Source organism: Thrips palmi, unplaced genomic scaffold (assembly GCF_012932325.1).
Source record: "Thrips palmi isolate BJ-2018 unplaced genomic scaffold, TpBJ-2018v1 HiC_scaffold_15, whole genome shotgun sequence".
NCBI classification, from domain to species: domain Eukaryota; kingdom Metazoa; phylum Arthropoda; class Insecta; order Thysanoptera; family Thripidae; genus Thrips; species Thrips palmi.
Window position 1 is genome coordinate 6295511 of NW_023144624.1, and position 22704 is coordinate 6318214.

A 22704-nucleotide genomic window follows, 5' to 3' on the forward strand; every position below is an offset into this window, starting at 1 on the left:
CCCCTCGCTTGTCGTCTGCGAGCGTCGTCTGCTAGCGTCGTCTGCGAGCGTCGTCTGCGAGCGTCGTCTGCTAGCGTCGTCTGCTAGCATCGTCTGCTAGCGTCGTCTGCTAGCGTCGCCCGCTAGCGTCGCCCGCTAGCGTCGCCGGCTAGCGTGGTTTGCTAGCGTCGTCTGCGAGTATCATCTGCAGGCGTCGTCTGCTAGCGTCGTCGTCGTCGTCGTCGTCCGGCGCGTGGATGTGTCGCTCGCTCGTCCTGGCACCCGCCATCATGGGCTGAGCGGGCCGAGCCTCACCCGGCCGGCCAGGCCTGGGCCAGGCGTCGGCCAGGCGTCGGCCAGGCATCGGGCTGTCGAGGTCTCGATCGAGATGCAGCCGATAAGACCACTTTCTGCCCCCAGCGCCTCAGGCAGCCCCCGGCTGGCTGCTCGACGCACTCGGCAGGTGAGGAACAGACTGCTTGGACCGCGTGTGTGACTGCATGACGCCGATGCGCGTTTTCGGCGGGGGGTGACATTACCAGCAAGTGGATCGGGATCTGACAGCATTGTCGCTCGAGGCTCAAGTGTCACGTATCACAGATAATCTTGGGACCGTCTTTGAACGAACCTTCAGTGGTGCTCAAGACGTGTTGTGCCTGTTGTGCACGGCTGAGGACTTTGCCGAGGACTTTGTGTTGTGTTGGAGATGGTGGTTGCTGGTGAGGGTTTGATCGTGGAAACTGGCCAGGCACGTATCTATTCAATGCAACAGGCACTGTAGGTGGGTGCACTGGGTACATCAGCCTTCGTTTTCTAGAGAATTAATATTTTTTTAGTCACAGCCCTCTCTCATTTTCGCATTATTTTTGTACCAGGTGACTCAGTTCTGCCCTTCGCTTTCATAAGCGTGCATGCATCCCACCGCACACGGTCGTAGTGGACAGCCGAAGCTTGAGCTCCAACTTGGGAGGCTACCATTTCGGACTCCGCGCTGCCATGTTTGGACATTGCTGCACATTGCCTAACATGACAGTCGACAGTAAAGGCGAGTGGAGAATCACCTAGTCGTCTCTGAAACTCTAAAAATGCCTTCTCTCCATGTTTGCGAGAATTTCGAGAATGAGCGTCAGTTCTACTCAGGGCTGTAAACCCCTCTCGTGGAAACTCTCGTCCTCCTCTAGCGGAGCTCATCTCAATGAAGAGGAGGTTTGAGGCGGGCAAACGCGATGAAAGGTGATAGCTACCCCCGCCGTAGTTGCGAAACATTGTTGACAAAGGCACGCGCCTGGTTTTTTCCTCCTCCTGGGCTCATCTCGGCCGTTATCTAACACCGCGCATTCTCGAAAGTCATGCCCTGATGCAAGGGGTGTGAGTTGCAAAATATACGGCAATTACTGATTGCTGCTCGTCGGGGGATTGCGATTGCGCTATCTTATCGATGACACAGAGAGCCTATCTCGCACCGCGCTGATAGTGGCAATCAGGTGGGATAAGGGAAAGGGTAACGCCCAGCGGCCCAGCGGCCCAGCGGCCCAGCCCGCGTCAACAATGTCAACAACGGCAACCAGGTAAACCGGTTGAACCGAGGTTGAGCCAAGTCGCCAGTTCAGGTGCACACGGTCGGTACTCTCGCCGTAGTTCTGTCCTCCCCAGGCTTGGCCTTGGGCTCATCCACGAGCGGGACTTAAACACCTAACCCTGGGATTTCCTTTCGATTGGGTAATCTTTTGGATCGTGCATGATTCGGGTAGACCACATCCTTGCCTGCAAATGAAGTCCGAGAGGTGGGCGTACGGACGGGCAACAAGGGGGACGCAAGCAGGGGGAGAGCGCGTTGGCCTGGTTGGCCGCAAAGCGCGACTCAAAAATCTGCATCGATCAAAGAGAAACGTGACGCGGCGGCGGGATTCGAACCCACCCACTCACTGCCCTCGTTGGCGCCCGCGTGTACACGCACACACAAACACACACCGCGCGTGTGTTCTCGCGACGCGCGCGAAGCGGTGAGCCCCCCCCCCTCTCCACCCCCATGAGCCCGCGCGAGTTTACTTTAAACCGAAAGCCGCCCGACCTTGCCCCTCCCCTCCCCCTCCTTCCTCCCCGATCCGTCTGAGCCAAATTCCGAATGGGCCTCCGCCACGGCCTCCGCCGCTCCGCCGCGGCACCGCCATTCACGAGCTTCGCGAGGCACTCATTGATGCCGCGGCCACGCGACGCGACGCGCCTCGGGCACTCCTCCCCGCCCGTCGCTTCGCGCTCGGCGCTGCAGACCGAGAGTCGCTTTCGTCGCTCTGTCTCTCTCGCACCTGTACGGAACGCCGCGCGAGTGCGAGAGAGACAGAGCGACGAAAACGACTCTTGGAAACAGTCTGTTCAAGCTGCGGCCGCCCTGCCCTGCGCACAAGGCACGCCGCCCCCTTCTTCTCTTTCTGCTGAGCGAGGCGAGCGATGCGGCATTTCCACAGGTCGAACTACTGGCCTACAAATCCACAAATGGGGGACGCGCCCCGATAGGCTAGCCGGGGGGTTCCGTCTGGCTCGCCTCTGGCACGGTGCCGTCGGCGGCTGCTTTGCCTCTGTGCTTTGCCTCTGTGCTTTGCCTCTGTGCTTTGCCTCTGTGCTTTGCCTCTGTGCTTTGCCTCTGTGCTTTGCCTCTGTTTCCTGTTCTCTGTGCTTGCTCTCGGCTTGCCTTGTTCTGCCTTTCGTGCTTGCTCGTGCTGTTGGCTTGCCCGGCTTCGTCTGTTCTGGGTACGGAGGACTTTGCCTTTGGTGTCTGCCTGTTCTGTGTTGGTCTGGCCGTTGGCTTTGCCTAATAAACGGAAAGAGCGAGTGTAGGAAAGGAAGGAAGCGGCGGACGGACAGGGGGGAAAGGCGGGGGGAGGGGGGCGGATGCGGGCGGCGCGGATGAGGGAAGTGTGTGGGCGGAGAGGGGGGGCAGGACGGGCGAGACGGTTAATAACACAGTAGTTCCGGTATTGTGGGAAGCAGGGACGGCGGCTCGGACGGACGGCAGGCAGCCTCTATCGCAGTGGCACTGGATGCGGCGAGCCAAGGCGGCCAAGGCGCAGAACGTCGCTTGACTAATGTCAGGAAAGGGGCGACCGACCCACAGCGCACAGCACTCGCTCGATAAACATTTAACATCGCCGGCAAGGTTTGTCACCTCGCGTGTCTGCCCGCGGCGTGGCGTGGCGTGGCGAGCGCCGGCATTGATGACTAAGCGGTAAAGCACACTCGGCCAGACGGCCGGGCCCGCTCGCCTAACCAACCTGTTGGCCTCATTGCCACTTACGACGCTCCGTTCGCGACAAAGCCGCGGAAAAAAAAACGATGAGGGTCTGCTTTTTCAAATCAGACTGATTGCAAGGTTTTTGTTGTTGTTTATGTCGTGGACGGGACGGCACGTGTCGTGGGTAATCAGCGGGAAGCATCAAAGGAAGTGGCTGCCCAGTGGGCCCGGCCACGCAGGAACAGGGCTGGCCTCGGCTGGCTCGCCACCACACTGGGTGTGTTTGCTCTTACACCGGCGAGGTGTACTTGCATGCTTTGCGCGGGGCGGGACGTCGGGACGACGGAACACGGTGTCAGCCTGGCACTTCCCCCGAGCGTGGCCGCCGCCCGCTACCGTCTGCCTGCCTCCCTGCCTGCCCCCCGAGGGCGGCCACCACCAGCATGGCAGCTATTTGTGTCTTTCCTGCCTGGCGAAACGGAACGGGCCCAGAAGCCCCAGAAGCGACGTCGCCTCCGTTGCTCAGTTTTCTGGCCTTTACGTGGCGCCGACGCGCCGTCATGTCCGCTACACGGTATACGCGCTACGCCCGCTGCGTGGGGCGTCGTGCGGCAGGGCCTAGCTCCACCGCGGTGGCGCGCCACAGCCACCTTGGCCGCGACCCATAACCCTAGTGTCAGCAAAATGAGTCGGTCGCAGCCCAGCCAGGGAGGGAAGAGGGTGAGCCAGGCAACACGCCCTTAGGGGTGACGGGGGGGGGGGGGGGTGGTGAGCACGTGGCAGGGCTTCCTAACGGTAGCAATCGCAAGGTTGAATCAGGGTTCCTTTGCCATTTCGAGTTGGTCCGAGAGTTAGGTCCCAAAACAGTGCGGCGTGCGGCGCGGCTGGGGAGGGTCGTGGGGCTGTGACTCTGCTCCACCCACTGCAGGCCTCCATTCACTCGACGGCGACTCGACTCGGGGGGGCTCCGCGCCCCGCCATGGCCCTGCGCCCCGCGCCCCGCCAGCCCCGCCCCTGCCCGCCTCTGCCCGCCCCGCGCAGGGGCAGAGAAAGGGGGAAGTACGACGCAGCCAGGCAGCCAGCTGCAGCTGCGGCCAGAGCGGGGCGCGGCGGGCGGGGCATTTACGCTGCCAACCTCGCGGCGCGGAACCGCTTGCCGTTATTCCGTCCTGAGCGTCGAACCCAAAAGAGGCCGCCTCGCCTTACTGTAATCCAACTCTTTCAATTGTGGGCCTGGAGCTGGAGGGCGTGACCTTTAGTTGGTGCGTCGCGTCCGAAACTGACGCAAAACCAATAACACTGACGGTTCGTTCGGTTGGCGTCTTGAATGGCCACCATTCAAGATGTCGTCGGCCGTGGAACATTCACAGAGACGGGACGGCCTGTATTTGTTGCGTTGAGGAGACGAACGGCGAAATCGAAATCTGTCTGGCGTGTGGAGGTGAATGGATCGCAGCTGATTTCACAAGTCCTCCCGGACATGCCCGGAAAAGCACGCTCGCTCCCCGTGTGGCTGCGCGTCTCTGTGCTTCTTGTCGATTTGGGAACAGGGCTCTAGGGCGGTGTTGGTTGTTGGAGCGGCGACGGGATGGCAGTTCGAGCCGTAAGTTGGTTAGAAGTTTGGAGTTGTGACCTTGTCTGTCACGTTCACAGATGTGACAACAGCCTCTCGGCTCTCCTCGGGCAGGGCGCCGAAGTATGCCTTTGACAGGCTGCATCCTTCTAACTTGATTGTTGATGTTTCTAATGCGATACACTCGGAAGTACACGTAGTTGTCTTCTAAAGTGGTCGCGAAGTTCCTTGATAAATACTCAAGTGACAGGGTTTCCTATTTATTGGTTCCTCAGGGCTTTGATTTTATTTTTGTGAATTTTTTATTATTTTTATAATGTTTGTCCTTGACTCTGGAAATTCAAGTGTTTTCTTGTTATTTCACTTGGCATTTCTAACCAAAAACTCCTTGAAGATTTCTGGTAGATTTTATGTGTACTTTATTTGCTTGTTCTTTTGGTGCCCTTTTGTACTAAAACGTTCATCTGTTTGTATCTATTGTATATATTTTAATTTAATGTTTGATTTTTGTTTACAGGATGCTGGACATTGACATGTAATCAATGAAGCAGATTTGCTGTGAAAAACTACCACCACTGTCTAGAGTGATGGCCTTGAGGACAGAAACTCTGGTTTGCAGGAAACAATATTTGCTCAATTAGGTGGTTGTCTTTCTTTGTTTTTGAAAGTATCATTGGAACACCTCCAGAGTCCATGACACGTATGAAGGTAACTGAAGGTTGTTTTAAGTTGATAAAGGAATTGTGAAAAGAGTGTAGAAGTTTAACAGTGCGTACTTTTGTCAGAAATTAGCATGGAGAACGGGCCAGGAAAAGGCGCTGCCGGCCAAAAAACAATGGCAACAGCCCGCAGGTCAGGACCAGACTCTGAACTGTCCAAAGAAAACGGTTCAAGCCCCCCTGCAGAGAATGTCATATGGAGTGAAAAGTCTGCACTCAAGCACCCTGGCTGGCCAGAGTGGCAGCATCCGATTTTCTTCTCCCTCGCTGCCATTGCTGTGGGTTTTGTGGTCAGTATCTCTTCAAGTGTTTTTCTTTTACAAAATTCCCATATTTTACTAAAGAATGTTGTTTTTTTTTTTCAACAATAAAATAAAAAAATAACAAAAAACAGATGCTTCTATGGTTCAAAAGCCAAATGTTGCTCTCAAAGAAAAAGGACTGTGAGGAACCTGAGTCAATGACAGAAGATCAGGATAAAATTGTGTCTCAGACATCAAACACAACAGTCGCGGCTGTTGTTTCTGAGGAAGTTTCCAGCCACTGTTGGAAGCTTCAGGCAACTTCAACAGCAGTGCAGGAGACCTGTGTTGGTCAGTTTGGCATTTGTGTCTTTGCAGCTTTTGGCGCTTGTATAATGCCATCTGTGATTCTATTAAATTTGAATTGATTTACAGCTGAAGCACAGTTGCCAGAGGCACTGCGGCAAAGTGCGGTGGTTGCTGGCCCAAGCACCTCCACAGCTGGAGGTGGAACTCGATTTGCATCTGAAGTTCGGCCAGAACCCATTCGTATTAAAGCCAAAGGTCTATTAGAGAGACGTGGGTCCAGTGCTTCCCTTACCATTGACCTTCACCCAAGCCAGGAGAATATCTCTACTCTGTGCGGGCCTACGCGGGAATGGTAAGTTCCCGTTAAATTTATACAACTTGAGCCCCACACTCCATACCCTATGCCTATGCAAGTTATAAATTCTACAATATATATTTATTACAAAAATATTATTTTTAATTCCAGCACCACTGATGAGTACCTTCTATCTGCCGGCAACATGCTGAGTCGTCAGCAATTACGAAAGTGCCTTGAAGATGTTAATGCTCTCCATAGAGAGTTTTGGGAGATTCCCTCAAACTATAGAGAACATTTGGGTGTTGCTGGAGCAGGTTTTAAGAATAGGTATAAAAGTATTCTCCCAAATGAACGGACTCGTGTTCAAATTTCCCCCCCATGTTTAGGAATGGCCCCTGGGTCTGCAGAGGATCAATTAGCATGTTATATAAACGCTAACTATATACGGGTAAGTGTTTATATGATTTGTGTTGTCTCATAAATAAAGCTGTCAACTAATTTTCGTAATTTCTTTGAAAACAGGGTTACGATGGTGAAGACAAAGCCTATATTGCAACCCAAGGACCTTTGCCAAATACTATTGCAGACTTTTGGCTGATGGTTTGGGGTGAAGGAGTTCCAGTGATAGTGATGATAACAAGATTTGTTGAAACTTGCAAGTGTAAATGTGAGCCATACATCCCTATGAATCCTCAAGATGATGGGGACTCACCTCCAGACTCTCCATCAATGGCTCAGTCGCTTGGGGGTCCCGGCTCCACAGAAAAGTATGGTGAAGTCACTGTAACTGTAGAAAAAGTCTCACCCAGAGATGGCTATGTTGTAAGGGAGTTAAGAGTGCAGGTAAGCCTGTGTTTCTGCCTCTGTCTCTGCTCCAGCTTCATGTGTCCATTTTTCATCTAATCTTACCTTATCTGTGCAGAGAGGTGATGAAACTCGTATTATCCAGCACTACTGGTATGACACATGGCCAGATCATAAAACTCCTGATACTGCCAAAAGTATTGTAGAACTAGTTCGTGAAGTAGAAGCCTTCCGTCAAAAATCATTGTCCCAACTGCGAAAACAGTATGGTGACAATGTTCCACGTAAAGCTCCAGTCGTTGTTCATTGCAGTGCTGGAATAGGTCGCACAGGTTGTTTCCTTGCTGTCGCTATAGGGACCATTCAGCTGGCCGAAGAGAACAATGTTGATGTGCTAGGCATTGTGTGCAGACTCCGACATGACCGGTATGACTCAAAACTAGTTACACTATGCTTGTGAATAGTTACTGTTCATTGATTCTAATGTTTCACCTTTTTGGCTTTCAGGGGAGGAATGGTTCAGACAGCCGAGCAGTATGAATTTATTCATAGAGCATTGAGTGAATTTGAAAAGACATTACCAAATCGCTCCGGAGAGGACTTTGAAAGAACCTTAAGCAAATCTTCATGAGAACTGTTAGTGCCATATGCCAATGTACTCAGTAACCCAGCAGAGAGATGCTTAGCACAAGGTAGTGATCTGGTTGGTTCTAAAACTTTGAAATTAATGGACAAATCCCCTCAGTATTTTTTGAGGTGCTAGTGCAGCCAAATATGTTTGTATGAAATTTGGGAATGTTTTGAATTCAAACAACAAAAGTTATTGGACCAGCAGGTATTAAACACCTCCCGGGTTCAGACCTCAAGATCAAGGTGCAAGTTCTCAGCTGCACTAACTGTAATGTTTCCTGTTTCTGTTTTTACAATAATCTTTGAAGTGAGGTTACTGTAGTGCTAAGAAGTAATTTTAGACATCCCTGCTTTGTGATAAGAGTATTCTTTCTATTTAAAAAGTTATTTATTTGAAATCAATAGTTTTTGTATCACTTGTTTATAATTTTTTAAAGTTGGGTTTCATGAATGAATACCTTATTTATGACTTTCTCATATCATGAAATATTACAAATCGTGCAGTCTGCTAATTGTTCATCGGTGTATTGTGTCATCTTTGCTTTGATCGAGTGCTCTTGATATTACACGGAACTTCTTTCAATTTGAATTCAATATCTAATATTTTGGTTTCTGATAATGTGTTTCGTTTCCTCTATACTGCTTATCTGCACACATCTATGTATGTTCTTACTGCGTGAAAATTGTGACAGATTCGGTATGGAGGAAATGCCACAGTTCAAAGATTTTTACAGTACATAGTGTGCCTGCTTTTATTCCCATAGATAGACTGGAAGTGAGAAATCTGTGTTGTGGATAGGGTGTAAATTATTTATTGTTGAAGCATTTTGCTTCCCCTTGCCATGTATGAAGGTGATATAATTTTGATGTTAGTAATGCGTGTGTTAAGATAACACATGGCAGCTATGGTCTTGTAGAACTGATGCAAATGGTGTGATGAATTACAGATTTTTACCTTTTATAATCTCATGAGGAAGTATGAATTAGAATGTGATTTATTGTGAAATATTTTATTTGTCAGCATGAATGTGTTTAGGTTATCTATAATCTTATGCTAAAATGTGTGATTTCTGATAGCTTCAGTAAGTACTGCTCTCAACTCAGGTTTTCATGTGTGACTTTGTTAAAATTTTGTAACACAGATTATTTTAAACTGTAATCTATTGTAAAAATGTATGGGAGTTGCGGAAATTTGCTAGGCAATGATGTTGGCGAATTCATTCTTAAAAGAATAATTTAATTAGGGGTTGGGGGTTGTGCTTAATGTGTTCGCTAGATTACCTGCCACAAGTGTTAATAAATATGAGTTGAGAACAAATTTGCTGTTGCTGTCAATGTCAAGTAGATGACAATAACGTAACTTGTAGACCTGGTCCCATTCGGTTTTCAAATGCATTCTTAGCAGAGTCCTGCTGCTGAAATATTCGCAGATCCTTGGAGATCTAGTGATGCTCATTTAGATTAGCCAATTGTTATGTTACTCAAGGGAATCAAGTTAAGATTTTTCTTTTCTGTTTATACTTAATTATCTATGGGATGCCATTTTTAAATCTTCAACAATAATGGACTTTAACAATAATGTCTTCTAATTTCTTTCAATTGGATTTGTAACTTTTGGGTTTTCTGCATTTAACATTCATTTTAGCACTGTGTGAACTTTGTGACACTGTGGCTTGTCATAGGTATTTGAAGAGTCTGGCAAAGTTGTTTCTTGTGCCTCTAGAGCATCTTGAACGCTGATCTTTCCTGTTAGTGTACCTTTCTTGTTTTGTGCCTTCTGTGTTGAAAGTAGAAAGGATATTGTGCTTTTTCATTCATTCATAATGGAAAGTGTTTTTAAAACTACATAAAAACTAACAAAGATACAGGTTTTGCTTCTGCTTGACAATTGTTAATTTTTGTTAACTAGGAGTGAGTGATATTATTTCTTGTGAAACTCAGTGTTATTACCTGTGAATGCAATTGAATCAAAGAATTTATTGGTGTTGTAACCATTCTCCTAGGACAGTTTGATTTCTGACTTTTACATGAGGGATCAACTTCTGTTTCTCCTTGAGGAGACTGCGCACAGATCATGTTCACATTCCCTATTATCTGATGCAAGCTTAAGTTTATTTATTCTTTTAAATCAGTTAACTTTTTCCATCAACTAGGTTTTATATTTTATTCATTTTCAAAATCTAATGTGATCGCACAAGAAAAACAGATGTAATTAACCTGATACCCTTGATTTTTGTCAAGAAATACCTCATTTATCATATCTGTGTTGTGAGTTATTCCACTGTCTTTGTTTCTTTTAACTTGTGGTGTTTTTGGTTCTCTACAACCCTCTAGACTGTGAATGTTTCAGAAGCCATGTCATTTGATGAGTGGCAGGTCAACATTTTTATTCTTCTCTTTTCTGGTGCTATTAAAATACCAAACTTGATCTGTTAACCCTAACTTGTTTGTTAATTTGGGCATTGATTCTGTTTATCATGTACTGTTGTCGTTGTGTTGTTCTGCATACTTCATTTTGTTTATGACCTGCCATGTCATCTTTGTTTTTCTCATAGTACAAACATGTTTTATCAAAAACTTGTATGATAGGGGATGGTCATGTTTCATTAGAGATTGATACCAGGACTGTGCCACTTTTAAACTCATTTCTTTAAATCTATAATTACTTAAATCTGTGAATTAAGGCGTAAGTTTGCTCTCTGATCATTCATTGAAATTAAAAACTGTCTGGCATTTAATGGGTATCCAAATGTGAGGTAACTACAGCATGTTATTTCTGCATTATGTGATATAGGCTATTTTTTGAAATTGACATCGGTTTACTGTATTCCTGTCACGAACAAGTGAACAAGTGTCATGGTTGTATCATGAGCAGACAGAATGTTTTCCATTTCAGCCTCATTCCTAGCCCATTCTGACTTAGTCTGTGATTTTCTTGGACACAAATGCTGCACCCTGTGCTTTCTGCAATTTCATGGTGCCTAAATTGATTCTATAAAAATAATCATTTTCTTTTCTTTTTTAGAAAAAATTGAGAAGTGTGTAATGCACATATTTTTGAATCCTGCTTCACAGGGTCATGCAGAGTACATCTTGCCTAGCACACTGTGTGGCTTTTGTGAACATTGTCAGTTTTCTTACTGAAAATTGTTACTTTGGACCAGAGTGTGTACAATCTTGTGTATAATTGTGCAAATCTTGATTAACAATATAGACCACTTTTTAAGTTTGTGTGTCAGCAGACAGTTTGACAATACCCTTCAAGAATTTTCTGGTTGTCATCTCTTCTGTCAAACATGACCTTTGTATCATAGCAAACAATCAAACTGGATATTAAATTTCTGTACATAAATATGTATTTGTAGGAAGAGATAAATGTAGTGTTATTTTTTACTTTGTAAATAGAGAGATATTGAATGTTACAGATTTAATTTGTATATACTTCTATTTGTGGCATAATTAAATGATATAAATGATATCAACACATTTGGAGGGCTTTTCTTGCCATGAATCTGATGTGGTGCTTTTCTGCTTGTTAAACTGGAGACTTATGATTGTATGTTTGTCGGCTTTTATCTTTTATATCTTGATGTACTATCCTTGTTTGGTGAAAAATGCATTCTCCTTGCTTGTGTATGGATATATGTCAGCCGTTCTTTTCGGCCAGTTTGTTGTTGCATTTAATATTGTTTTATGTGGTGGACTTTTCCTTATTAAGCATTTTTTTCTGTTAGCCTTTATTCTGGGTAATTGTCACACATGTGACCAATACACATAGTTTCTGAAGTAAAATTATGTTGTGCAATGTGATGAGGGGAATCACATTTTCCAGTTCAGCGTTCGGTTCACTAACTGGTGAATCTTCTTTTATATTTTTGGATGGGGATAGGTTTTGCTTTGACAACAGATTTTGCCTCGCCCTAAGCCAAGGGTTTAAAGTAGATTTGAGATCATATGAGTGCTGGAGTTGGTAATTTTACCTTCCTGTTTACCCTGTAACTATTGTTGATGTTACTTGTAGTTTGCTAAGATACAGTGAAACAGTTTTCTTTGTTTTGTTGTTGTAGTGGCTATTATTGCATAATTATGCCGCTTTGATGCCCTTTGACATTTCCTTTGAGCTTAGTGTGCTTGGCTAAATAGTGTTATTTTTACTCAATGAATGTACCTGTTGTCATGCTTAGCAAGTAGGCAGTTAACTAAAGAACAAATTTTTCGTCTACAATGGGACCTTCCCTTGCCTGCAGCTTCCTGTACTCTTTTTAAGAAAATTCTTCTGTCCATGTTCAAAATTATAATGTTGGTGCCTGATGTGATTTTAACCCATTTTTAATTTATCACTTACTTTTGCTCTCAGATCAGTGCTTATGAATGTTTCACAAGAAGCAATGTGCTGCCATCGCCAAATATAGAAACACTTCCAGGTATACAATGAGCAGCAAATTGCTTTATAGCCCTGGCCCTGAGCCCAAGTCTTCTTGAAATGATGAAATCTGATACTTTGTGTGCCTGAACATTTCATAATTATGAATTTGCTTATAGAATCTTTACATAATAGAGAGCACTATTATACCTTTTTGTCAAGCAGTATGTTGAACATATCATCTAAACATACCAGAAGAATGTTATTTTTCTGAATGGGCTTACCTAGATGTAGAAGAACTGCTGTGCTAGAACAATACCGATCAGATGACAGTATCTCTTAAAGATGAATGTTTGTGGTGTGCTGTGTCTCACATAGAACATTGGGTGCCAACATTTTAAAGAAACATGGAAATCATCTCTTTATATTTGATTCTGCTTTGTTCCTTTTAGATACAATGTTTCCACTCACAATCAGTACTTAAAAGTGTGTAATTGAGTCCGCCAGTGTTCCCAATTAAAGTCCCTATATTTTGTATAATATGAATTTTTCATTGGTTCTGTATTGGATACGCTTAAATTGTCTTAAAATATTAATGGTTTATAGTTGATATTATTTTCTAGGTGTGACATGCTTTTATTTTCCCTGATTTATAATTAAGTATGTAAGTAAACTTAGTGTTCTCATTTTGTCATGTGGGTCAACTATGAATGGAGTCCAAATAAAGATTTATGAAGCATTGTTGCTCATCAGGGGTTCTGCATTTTACGGCATTTATGGAGTACAAAAGTTTGATAGCTCAGTTCTTTCCCTCCTTTGATAAAATGTTACACAGTTGGAACTCAAACAAGATTGTTTATTGTCTTCCTAATTCAAGATTTTAACCATTTTTATTTGTATAAGCATTTTTGTCTCTAGGTTTCTGGCTGTAATTATTCCATCCTCTCAAAGTAGTATAATCTACCAAGCTCTTTTTCTTCATTGGCACTGAACTTCCACTATTGTGAGAATGGAAAAGACATTGGTTCGATTCATCATCAGCTAGCTCTGTTCATGGTTGTGCTCAAGTGTGTGGCAATAAGTGCAAAGAACGAAGTGTAAGAAAATGTCAATCCTGAAAACAAGTTGTTTCTTACGCAAGTGCTGTCCTGAAATTTTGAATTTCTTGTTGCAAAAAAACAAAATGTTTGTGTGAAGAAAAGTAAAGTGCTGTTTTGTTGCTGATTTTTCAGATTATTTTATTTGATGAAGTTGTATTTGATGATTTGGGTGTGAAGCTTAACAAGCTGATGATATAGTCAACCAAGGAAATAAAGCAAATTTACCAACATGTATTTACTTTTTATTTTCCTAACCTTTTGTCTAATACAATAAATATTTATATAAATAGTTTTTTTAAATAAAACGTGTTAAGAGGCCTGAGGAATATCAGTGCTGCAGAATTCTTTATTCATTACAGAACAAGAAATAAAATCTTTCTTTTGCTAATTGAGCAAATACTAAGGCTACATGTAACAGCAAGGACAAGCAAGAAACTGTTAGCTCTTTGGAAGAGATAAATTATTTTTGGTAACATCAGTTACAAAAGATATCACAAAGTGCAAAGTAGCAGGTACTGTGAGCAATGGAAAGGTGGTACAAAGTAGATTTATGTACCTTAGTCAAAGGGTGTTGTGAGTTAAGAATATGCTTTTAGTCTTTCCATAAAATGAATATCAGCCTTCTATGGCAACTACTTTCTGCAAGCTCCTTTTACAAGATACCAGCTGTGGTGTAAGAGAGCACATTGCTCAAGTTGTCTTTCTGATCAGACTCTGGTCTTTTGTGATGCTGGAACCTTTTCCAGAGGAGGACATAGAAAGTGTCGAATGTTGCTTGGCTTTATCATGCCATCTTGTTTCAAAGCTACGCCTACAGAAAAGGAATGAAAAATTTTCAGGTTAATTTTGTTTTGAACAGAAGTATTTGGAAAAAGTTGCTATAAATACCTTCAAGGTAGTTTATGACTGCTTGAATTTGAATAGCATCAACCAGAGCTCCTATTCCAGGAATATGTCGTTTGTTCCGAACTCCATCTGAACTTCTCTTTCTGATCGAAGTGGGTACTTGGGCCGAGTCACCTCGACCACTGCTCGTCTGTTTCATTGTTGTAGTGAGAGCTGAGCTTGGAACCGATGCACTACTCTTTATCTTTGGTTCATTCACGGTGCTCTGCTCTATCAGGCTGATGCTTCTCTTTTCATTATTTTGAGGATCAGGCTGGGGCTCTTGCATATCTGTGGCTATCTTGCCCTTTTCAGTCAATTCTTGACTGGAGTGATGACTTCCCTTTGGTTTTGCATCATAAAAGGTCTCAAGGCGAGCTTCTGGGTGTGCCTCCTTATTTTCTGTGAACAAGAAAAAATGAGCAAGGAAACAAGAACACAAGAAAAGGACAAATAAAAAAAATAGTTATTTCAGTGCAACCTTGTTCCTTGGAGATACATTGCTGATTTTGTGAGGTAAGAGTAGTTGTGCTAGCATTTCCCATATCAATAAATGGAGTGCAAGGGCGTGATGTTGGAGGACTTGGGAAAGGACAGTGCATTTCAACAAACAACTGATGTGCACTTTGAGACTCCCAGTCCACTTGATAAATAGAAGGGTCTGTTGGACATGATTCAACACTTTCTCTTCTCAAAGAGGCTGAATCTTGAGAGAATAAACTGGCATCATCTCTCTGTCCTGTCAAGAAGGATGTATCGGGTTTTGGGGAAATTGGTGCTCTTGCCTAAAATTACGGTGAAGAAGTACCTTCCGTTAAGACATATTCATGATGGCTCTCATCCTCATCTTCAGGATCTTCGCCTCCCCCACAGTCAAGAGATGCTAAGAATGTATACAAATTTGCAAATGTATGAAGAGGAATCATAGCTGAGCCACCATCAGGCTCATCTGTCAGCAAATTACACAGCAAAACCATTGTTTGTGTCAAATTCTGGAAGTAAAAAAGCAAATTTGCATTACATTGAATAAAGTCTGAATAGACAGATTTTTTTCCGCAAGGCACATACATTAGACAGGAACCCTGCAGCTACAGCTACAAAGTGTAGCCAGTCAAAGGTTTCACCAAACTGGCCAACAGCAAGCATTTCCTGTAGTGGCTCCTCAGCAAGACAAATTCCGTTCCACCGCTCCACAAGTTCATTCACTGTCACCGTTCCTCCTTTCCCAATCTGGAAAAAATATTTTACAAAAGCCATTACACACACACACACACACACACAGAAATTTTTTTTTGTAAATGAATCAATCATGAAGTGGCACCTGTTTAATCAAGACTTTTAAATATCCTGGTGAAAGACCAGACGGAGTGTCTGGAGGAGGATACTCCAACCGATCTTTTATTGGTGGTTCTTCTCCTTTGGCCAGAGCTCTGAAGTAAGCAGCAGACCATCGCAATAGATCATACGGCTGAGTTCGAATGGCTGCTTTGGCATACTGTTTCAGTATGAACGGAAAAGTAGGGGGAATGTTGATCTGAGGAGCACTGTATACATCATCTGTTGTAGAGTCAGGCATCTGTGAAAAATAAAAGTAAAGGTAACGGCAAAACACAAAATTCCATGTTGTATTTTTTTTTCAAACCTAAGCTTCAAACAACTGTGTTGAATTGAAATTTCAATTTTTTTTTCAAAACTGCCAACTGGCTGACATAACCTTGTACCCAAACTGTCATTCCCTCGGTTCGGAATCTCACATCTAAATTACAATGATCAATTCAAAAAATAGAATGTCAACACATGCAACCTTGGAGTTCAGAAATCTAGACACAAAAAGAAAATTGCGGATCTGAAATAACATACTTTTATTGCTGCTGTAACTGGTAAAGCAGCAGTAGGTTGAATGCTCCGCTAAGGAATCTGGTTGCTATGACAACCAAGGGGCCAAACACTGAGAAATTCTACATAACAAACAGAAAACACAAAAACGACAGCCACCAATGGAATCCCTCCCCAATGGCCACCTTAAAGCAGTACAAAATTCATTTTCCACGAGGAGAAAATTGAGTTATTCCGAAAATCACGCGCAATGTTGCCCTAGTGCGATTCCCAGCTCCGTTCAAATTCACTTGTTTTCGCGCGGCGCGCGGCGCTGGAGGCCGCAGAGAGCGCCACCGTCGCTCCGTGGAACGGGCGGCGGAATCGAACCGCCACCACTGCAGCTGCACGGCCTCAGGCCCCTCCGGCCCTGCACAGCGCGGCGGCGGCGTGGCGGTGGCGGCGGCAGCGGCGGCCCGAGCCTGGATCACGTGACTAAAGTCCTGACGTGCGACAAGTGGTCTGTTGACTGCGAGACTGCGAGAAGGTAGTCGGATTCGGAAGCACAGCCGAGCCGGGCAGGGCATCTCGCTTCGCTCGCTTCGCCACGGCGCCGTGGAGCAGAGCAGTGCGGGACAGCCGAACACGGCGCGGCTTCGCGGCTTCGCGGCTTCGCGGCTTCGGGCCTTTGCCTTGCTGGTCCTATGCTGTCCTACGAGAACGGGAAGACGGCCGCAAGAAAGCCCGTTCTGGTTCCGAGGTGAAAATGGCTTGAACCTGTGCTGCGGCCGGCCATGGAGGTTCTAGGGGATGACCTGCAGGCAGTCTTGGGTGAGTCTGAGTGCTAGCGCGGCTGCAAACGGCGTACGGCCAACACGTTGCTCGCAGGACACATAGGCCCCGACCGAGCCGAGTCGAGCCGAGCCAAAGCCGAGCCGCGCTCCGCGGTAGGCGGTTCTCGCTGGGGGCTTAGCAGCTGAGCGAGAGAGACAGCTGAGATGAGATCCCGCTTCGGTCAGATTCCATTGAGGTCTCATGAGGAGGCTGCTGCCCAGGCTGGGCGGCCCAGCAATAGGGCAAAGCAGTCGGACCTCGTCCTCGTCTGGGGCTGAGGCCGAGGCAGAGCCCTGCTGGAGAGCGGGCAAAGGGCTCGCTGAAGGGAGCTGGAGGGAAGGCACAGTGCACATGAACTGTCATTGTCGTTCCCTGCACCTGTCAGCCCGTCTGCTCGCCCGGACAGGCGGACAGACCGATAGACGGACTGAGTGAAACACATAGACGGCAACGGTCATCGCGTGGCAGCGGCAGGGACGAAAGCACAGCCGCAACAGGACGACGGACGGACAGACGGACGCTGGCTGGGAGTGAAAAAAATAAAATACACGAAACGGTTCCGTGCACAGTCCGGCCGGATGGCGACGAATAAGTGCCGGACGATTCGAGAGCCAAATTACGGTGAACCGCGAGGGGGAAGGGCCTCGCAGAGTTTTCAGTGTGTCACGTTGATGCGGACCCAACCGAGAAGACAAAAAACAAGACAAAATCAATCGAACCCTGCTTTGACTCCATGTGCGTGATCTACTTAGTTTCCTATGTTCGCATTAAAATCAAGACCAAATGGCTGTTGTCGCTTGGCTTCTGTCACTGTGACAGCTCATACAGTGTGGGCACGTAGCGCGCGCGCTGTGTGTATGCATGTGTGTGTGTGGGTGCATGGTGGGGCTCGGTTGGTCCCACCGATAAAATAGCAGCTGCTCGGTCCTTTGTGTCATCATTCCTCACTCTTGGTGGAGTCGTCGTTCGGAACAGTTACACGCGGGACTACTGGGTGCCGTTCAGGACTTTGAGGACGCTCCAGGGCGGCGCCTTGTAGCAAGCCTTGTAGTCCCTGATGCTGCCTGCAGCGCTGCCGCTCCGTCTCGGCTTGACGGAGGGACTGCATCGCGCATCGCCGCGGTGCACGTCGTCTGTGATCAACCGGTGTGTTTGTTTTCCTCTGCCCCTCCCTTTCTCCTAGCCGTCCTCCTTTCTTTCTAACCTCCAAGCCCCCCCCCCCACCCTCCCTGCCCTCCACGCCCCCTCCCCCGCAGCGCGTTTGCCGGCATAGCAAGCTCCATGATTGGTGGTTGGGCTGGCTTGGCTGGCTTGGCTGGCTCAACCGCCGCGGCGGCGACCAGGGCGACCAGCATCAACAGAAGCAGCACAGCAGCTTGCGGCTCAGCCGCTCACGGCGACAGCGGCAGCGCGGCAGCCTATGTTGGCCGTGTTTCGTGTTTTCGCGCTAGCGGTTGAGCGAGGCGGAGTGAGGCCGGCCCGGCCCGGCCCTGGGAATTCCCGCCTCCCAGCGACGCGCGAATAATCTGCTCTGATAAAGTCGAAGCAGCTCATCATTGATCTGTTCCTGTTCCCTTCGCGTCGCATCGCGTTGGCGTCCGATTGGACCACGTGCACGCAGCCCAACGCGGCCCAACGCGGCTGTGTGGGTGGGAGCCTGGGACTCCTGGCTGCTGTGGCCTAGCTGTGGCCAGCCCGGCCAGCGTGTGCTTTTGGGCCGGCCGCCTCGCCGCCACGCTGGCCGCGTTTGTTTTAGCAATTAGCCTCGGATTGTCGCCGCGAGGAGCGCTAGCGCGCCGCGCCGCGGTGACACAGTGTAGTGTTTGCCGGTCGCGGCGTTAAGGCAGCCGCGTGCTCTCGCTTTTATTTTTGCCGTGTAGGCGGCGCGGTTCATTAATTTCCTCGCGGGAAGTTTCCGGACGACGGCGAGCTCGCCGTCGGCGGCGGCGGCGACACCTCCTGGACAATCTTTGCCGTGTACTGCACGACGGCCGCGGGCCGCGGGCACTAAACTCATGGGATGGGATGCCGGGATGCCCCAGTGGCGCGGCCGGCGTGGCGTCGGCGTGGCGTCGGCGTGGAGTCGCACCGAGTCGCACCAGCCCCGGTGCCACAGGTTCCGGGAAGTTCTCCTGCGTCGGCAGGCCGCGGCACGCCCGCCGATACGCCCGCCGGTCCGCCCGCACCAACAAACAAGTCGACGCGCAGCAGGGCGCCGTCCGTCGTCCAGGATCGGCACTTGCACTCCGCCATGGGCGGAGCAGCCGTCGGCATGGCCGGCATGGGCGTAGCCACAGCCAGCGTCCTGGCCGGTCACGGCACGGCGCTGGAGACAGCAATGCACGGCCCGGCACGGCCTCCCGGCGGGTTGCCTAGTGTAGCCTAGGCTGCTCCTTCCCCGGCCTACTCCCTTTCGCCCTGCCACCGAGCCTGCCGCCCTTGGCGCGGGCCTATGAGTGTGTCAGCGAGTGTCCGCGAGTGTGTCAGTGAGTGCCCGCTCCAGTTCCACATTAAATAGATTTCTGTACGTTTTATGATCTGAGGTCGTTTCTCTGGCCGTGCGTGCGTGTGCATGTGCGCGTGTGCGCATGTGTGTGTGTTCGTTCCTACGGCTGTGGGTATGTATCCGATAGCGACCTAGCGCGCGGAGTGCGCGGAGTTGTTGGCTGGGCTTGTGAGAGGCGCGGCGTGGCGGTGCGCGGCGTGGCGGTGCGCGGCGGCGGTGCGCCGACTCGCTGACCTTGGGGCCGAGCTAACGCTGGGCTAACGCTAGGCATGCACAGTCACTGCTCCGATCCAATGATCCGACGATCCGACCCAGCCGATCTATCAGCCGACAGGCAGCGTACAGGCGGGCCCTTCCCTCGGCCCTGCCCTTCTTCGCTTGCTTCGCTTTCTGCGGGGAAGGGCCCGAAGGCCCGAAGGCCCGAAGGGCCGCTGGAGGACGACAGCCGCGGGGACTGCGCACGTCGTGCGAATACCGCATACACGGCCCGGGCCGCCGCGGCGGCCGCATCCAGGCCTTATCGCGCTCGGAGTCGGAGCAAGCCAGCGCGAGCAAGCGCCTGCCGATACTCGCCGCCAGCCTGCCACACTCGCCCGCGCGGCGGGCTGCCTACCCCGCGTCCCGCAGGCGTCCGGCGGCCGCCGTGGGGGAGAACGAGGAACGAGGACGGAGTGGCGGGGGAGAGAGGCTCCGAAAGGGCGCGGGGTGCGGCCAGCAGACTCGTCCCGAAGAGAAGCTTCGTCGCGGTCTCTCTCGCACTCATGGGGCGTCCCGTAGAAGCGCGAGAGAGACAGAGTAACGCGAAAATCATTGTCAGGAATCGGTCGGTCGGCGAGTAGCCGTCCGTTAGGAGGGCCTGCTCCTACTCGCCAGGCTGCCTGGCCCTGCTGCCCCTGGTGTCGCTGCCGGTGGCCGCCATTGGCGGGCCGCGGCCGCGCGCCCCGTCGTGGGTCTTCGTGACGCCGCGGCGCGATTGGTCGGACTGATAAGGTTCGCCCTCCGCCCTCCGCCTGAGCGCGGCGAAGCCCTGGCGTAGCCACCTCAAACTTTAACATTATTTGCGCTGCACTCGGTTACTTTTTCCCGACAGCCGTCTGGGGATATGGCCGCTCGGCAGGGCAGGTCTGTGACCCGCGAGGCGCGCGCCGTGGCCGCCGCGTGGCTGCCGCGTGGCCGCCGTGGCCCGGATGACGTGCTATTGGCCCGCCGCGGTCCCGCGGCCACCATGCCGGCGACGGCCGCATTCATGGCGCTGGTCACCTCCACGCTGCCGCCGCGGCCTGGCCCGCGGGGCGGGGGTGGTGCTGCCCGTGCTGCCCCTCGCGGTCTATCTTCGTCCTCGTCCTTACGGTGGCGTGCCGGCGTGCCCGCGGACGTCCCCGGCCCTGCTTTCCGATCCGGTTATCCGGTTGCGTGAATTATGGGGGTTTGACAACGACGACGCGCTATCGACGCGACGCATCTCGCGTCCCCAGGCTTCCCCAGGCCGCCTTCGCGTCGCGGAGGCCCTGCCCGCCCGTGCTTTATACCCGAATCTGCATTTCTAAATGGCTGCCCTGGAGTCGCGCCCTCCCCCTCCCCTCCCCGGGCTGCGTGCGCGCCGCCGTGCCGCCGCCTTGCCGCCGCGCCCCTCGCCTCGGACGCCGTCCCGTTCGTTTCCCGCGGCCGTATTTCACCTTGGTTATTGCCCTCCCCCGAATGCCTCGGCGCGGCGTCATCGTCATCGCGATGTCGTCGAGTCGCCGAGTCTCCTAGGCTCGTCCCGTCCCGTCGTATCGGCGGAGATGATGACTGATACGCGACGTCGGGAAGGCTGAGCGAGGCCCGCCGGTCGCCGCGATTAACTTTCGGGAAAACAAAGCGCTTCTTTCTGCCAGGAAAGCGGGAAGCGGCGCGGCAATGCGTGGAAAGCGCACCGTCCAGAGGCGCCACCAGGCCGCGGCAGACTTGCAGTGGGGATGCCGCACCGCCGCGCTCAAGATGGCCCGAGCACGTGGCAGCCGCCCGCCTTTCTCTCTGTCTCTCTTTCTCTCTCGCACTCAATCGACGTGCTATTAGCTGCTCGGAATGGTGACAAATGCCTGGAAATGGTGGTTTGGGCTGACGTCATAAGCGGTCCACCAATCCAGGGCCTCAATCGTACTCCCTCTCGCGCGCGGGCGCCGTGGCGGTAGGCCACCCAACCGACGCCTCCACCGTCTCCACCCCCACCCCCACCCCCCGCGCCGCGCCGGTCCGGAGCTTTCTAGCCGCGGTGCGAACGAATCAATTTCACGGGCGGAGTGAACCGGGCACCACAATGGGTGCCTCTCATTCCACCGACCTCTGCGATGAGTTAGATCGCAAACGGCCAGTTCGAGCAATCTTGTCTCCACACGACGCGACAGGTACTTTCTTTGTGGCGGCCGAGGTGTGTTAAGGGCGCCTGCAGCGTCCTTAAGCCATCCCTTCTGAAGCCCTGCAGCGCGCTTAAGCGCCGCGTCGCGTGATTCTCCGCGCGCCTAACAAGCTGCTGCACCTTGCTGCACCCGGCTGCACCCACAGTGCGCCCAGTGTGTGACACACTGTGTGACAAGCGGACAAGTTACCAGGCGGGCCGTTTCCACGTGAGAACCGACCACCTGGCCGCCTCCGCGTCTCCGCGCGGCAGTGTGGGTGTGTGGCTGTTCGACACGGTGCGTTATTAAACCCAGGTGACCGAAGGGGAGCGGTGTCCTTGCATGCATAACGGTGAATCGAGTATGCTTTAAAGTTTCTGTCTTTCGGGAAGTTGTATATGAGGCTGGCGGCAATCGGTGGCGTATCGACTCCCCCCCACCCCAAAGCACGCCGCCGGCCCGCTGTCACATCAACACCAGCAGTGCGGAGCCATCTTGCCATCTTTTCATTTTGTCGCCTGACGGCCCTTTAATGCCCTGTCACGGGCAGGGCAGCCCTTTCTGCCCTTTCTGCATGGCATCGGGGGAATGGGAGAGGCGAGAAAGTTGATTCCGTTTCCATTCTTCTACCCTTTATTTTGGTCGGACCGTCTCGTCGCTCCGAGGACCACGCCCCCGCCCCCCGCCCCTCCCTCACGGCAGTCCGGAGCGAACTGGAGCGTAACCTGTCCCCAGAAAACCAACAGCTGCTGTGCTTGATCGCGCTAGCTTTGGCGCGCTTAGCCACACACACCCACGATCGCTATTGCTGAAGCTCTTTACCCACTACTGCTCGCATCTTCGAGCTCGTTCCGGAGAGTCGCTCTATCGCTCTGTCTCTCTCGCACGCTCGCGCGACGCCCCATGAGTGCGAGAGAGACAGAGCAGCGGCTAATCGTACTCCTTGGCCTGAGCAGGCTGCCGCCCGGCAGGCAGGCCGTCCCGGATGCGGCGCCGTTCGGCGGGACTGCCTACCCACGGAGTGCTAGGGCGCCACGCCA

At 50.2% G+C, this 22704-nt stretch overlaps 2 protein-coding genes across 7 annotated transcripts; one reads left to right on the forward strand and one right to left on the reverse strand.

Annotated features, from left to right (window-relative positions):
- Positions 1 to 322: 322 nt before the first annotated feature.
- Positions 323 to 13476, forward strand: LOC117640888 (tyrosine-protein phosphatase non-receptor type 5-like). Of its 4 annotated transcripts, none has more exons than XM_034377864.1 (9): positions 323 to 442; positions 5299 to 5489; positions 5567 to 5790; positions 5895 to 6093; positions 6178 to 6403; positions 6518 to 6797; positions 6872 to 7192; positions 7272 to 7579; positions 7661 to 13476. In XM_034377864.1, the coding sequence occupies exons 3-9, from the start codon at positions 5575 to 5577 to the stop codon at positions 7782 to 7784; spliced, it is 1674 nt and encodes a 557-aa protein (XP_034233755.1). In that variant the 5' UTR covers positions 323 to 442; positions 5299 to 5489; positions 5567 to 5574; the 3' UTR covers positions 7785 to 13476. The 4 variants fall into 4 exon arrangements, with proteins under 4 accessions (XP_034233755.1, XP_034233753.1, XP_034233754.1 ...); XM_034377862.1 differs by lacking the exon at positions 323 to 442 and adding an exon at positions 4453 to 4811; XM_034377863.1 differs by lacking the exon at positions 323 to 442 and adding an exon at positions 4453 to 4649.
- Positions 13477 to 13547: 71 nt separating this feature from the next.
- LOC117640891 (ropporin-1-like protein) lies at positions 13548 to 16217 on the reverse strand. 3 transcript variants are annotated; one of them, XM_034377868.1, is made up of 7 exons: positions 15992 to 16217; positions 15453 to 15707; positions 15200 to 15361; positions 14940 to 15123; positions 14613 to 14837; positions 14135 to 14533; positions 13548 to 14057 (listed from the first exon to the last, which is right to left on the reverse strand). In XM_034377868.1, exons 2-7 carry the CDS (start codon positions 15705 to 15707, stop codon positions 13954 to 13956), a joined length of 1329 nt encoding a protein of 442 aa, XP_034233759.1. In that variant the 5' UTR covers positions 15992 to 16217; the 3' UTR covers positions 13548 to 13953. The 3 variants fall into 3 exon arrangements, with proteins under 3 accessions (XP_034233759.1, XP_034233757.1, XP_034233760.1); XM_034377866.1 differs by having other exon boundaries at positions 14613 to 14870; XM_034377869.1 differs by lacking the exon at positions 14613 to 14837 and having other exon boundaries at positions 13549 to 14057; positions 15992 to 16212.
- Positions 16218 to 22704: the final 6487 nt, after the last annotated feature.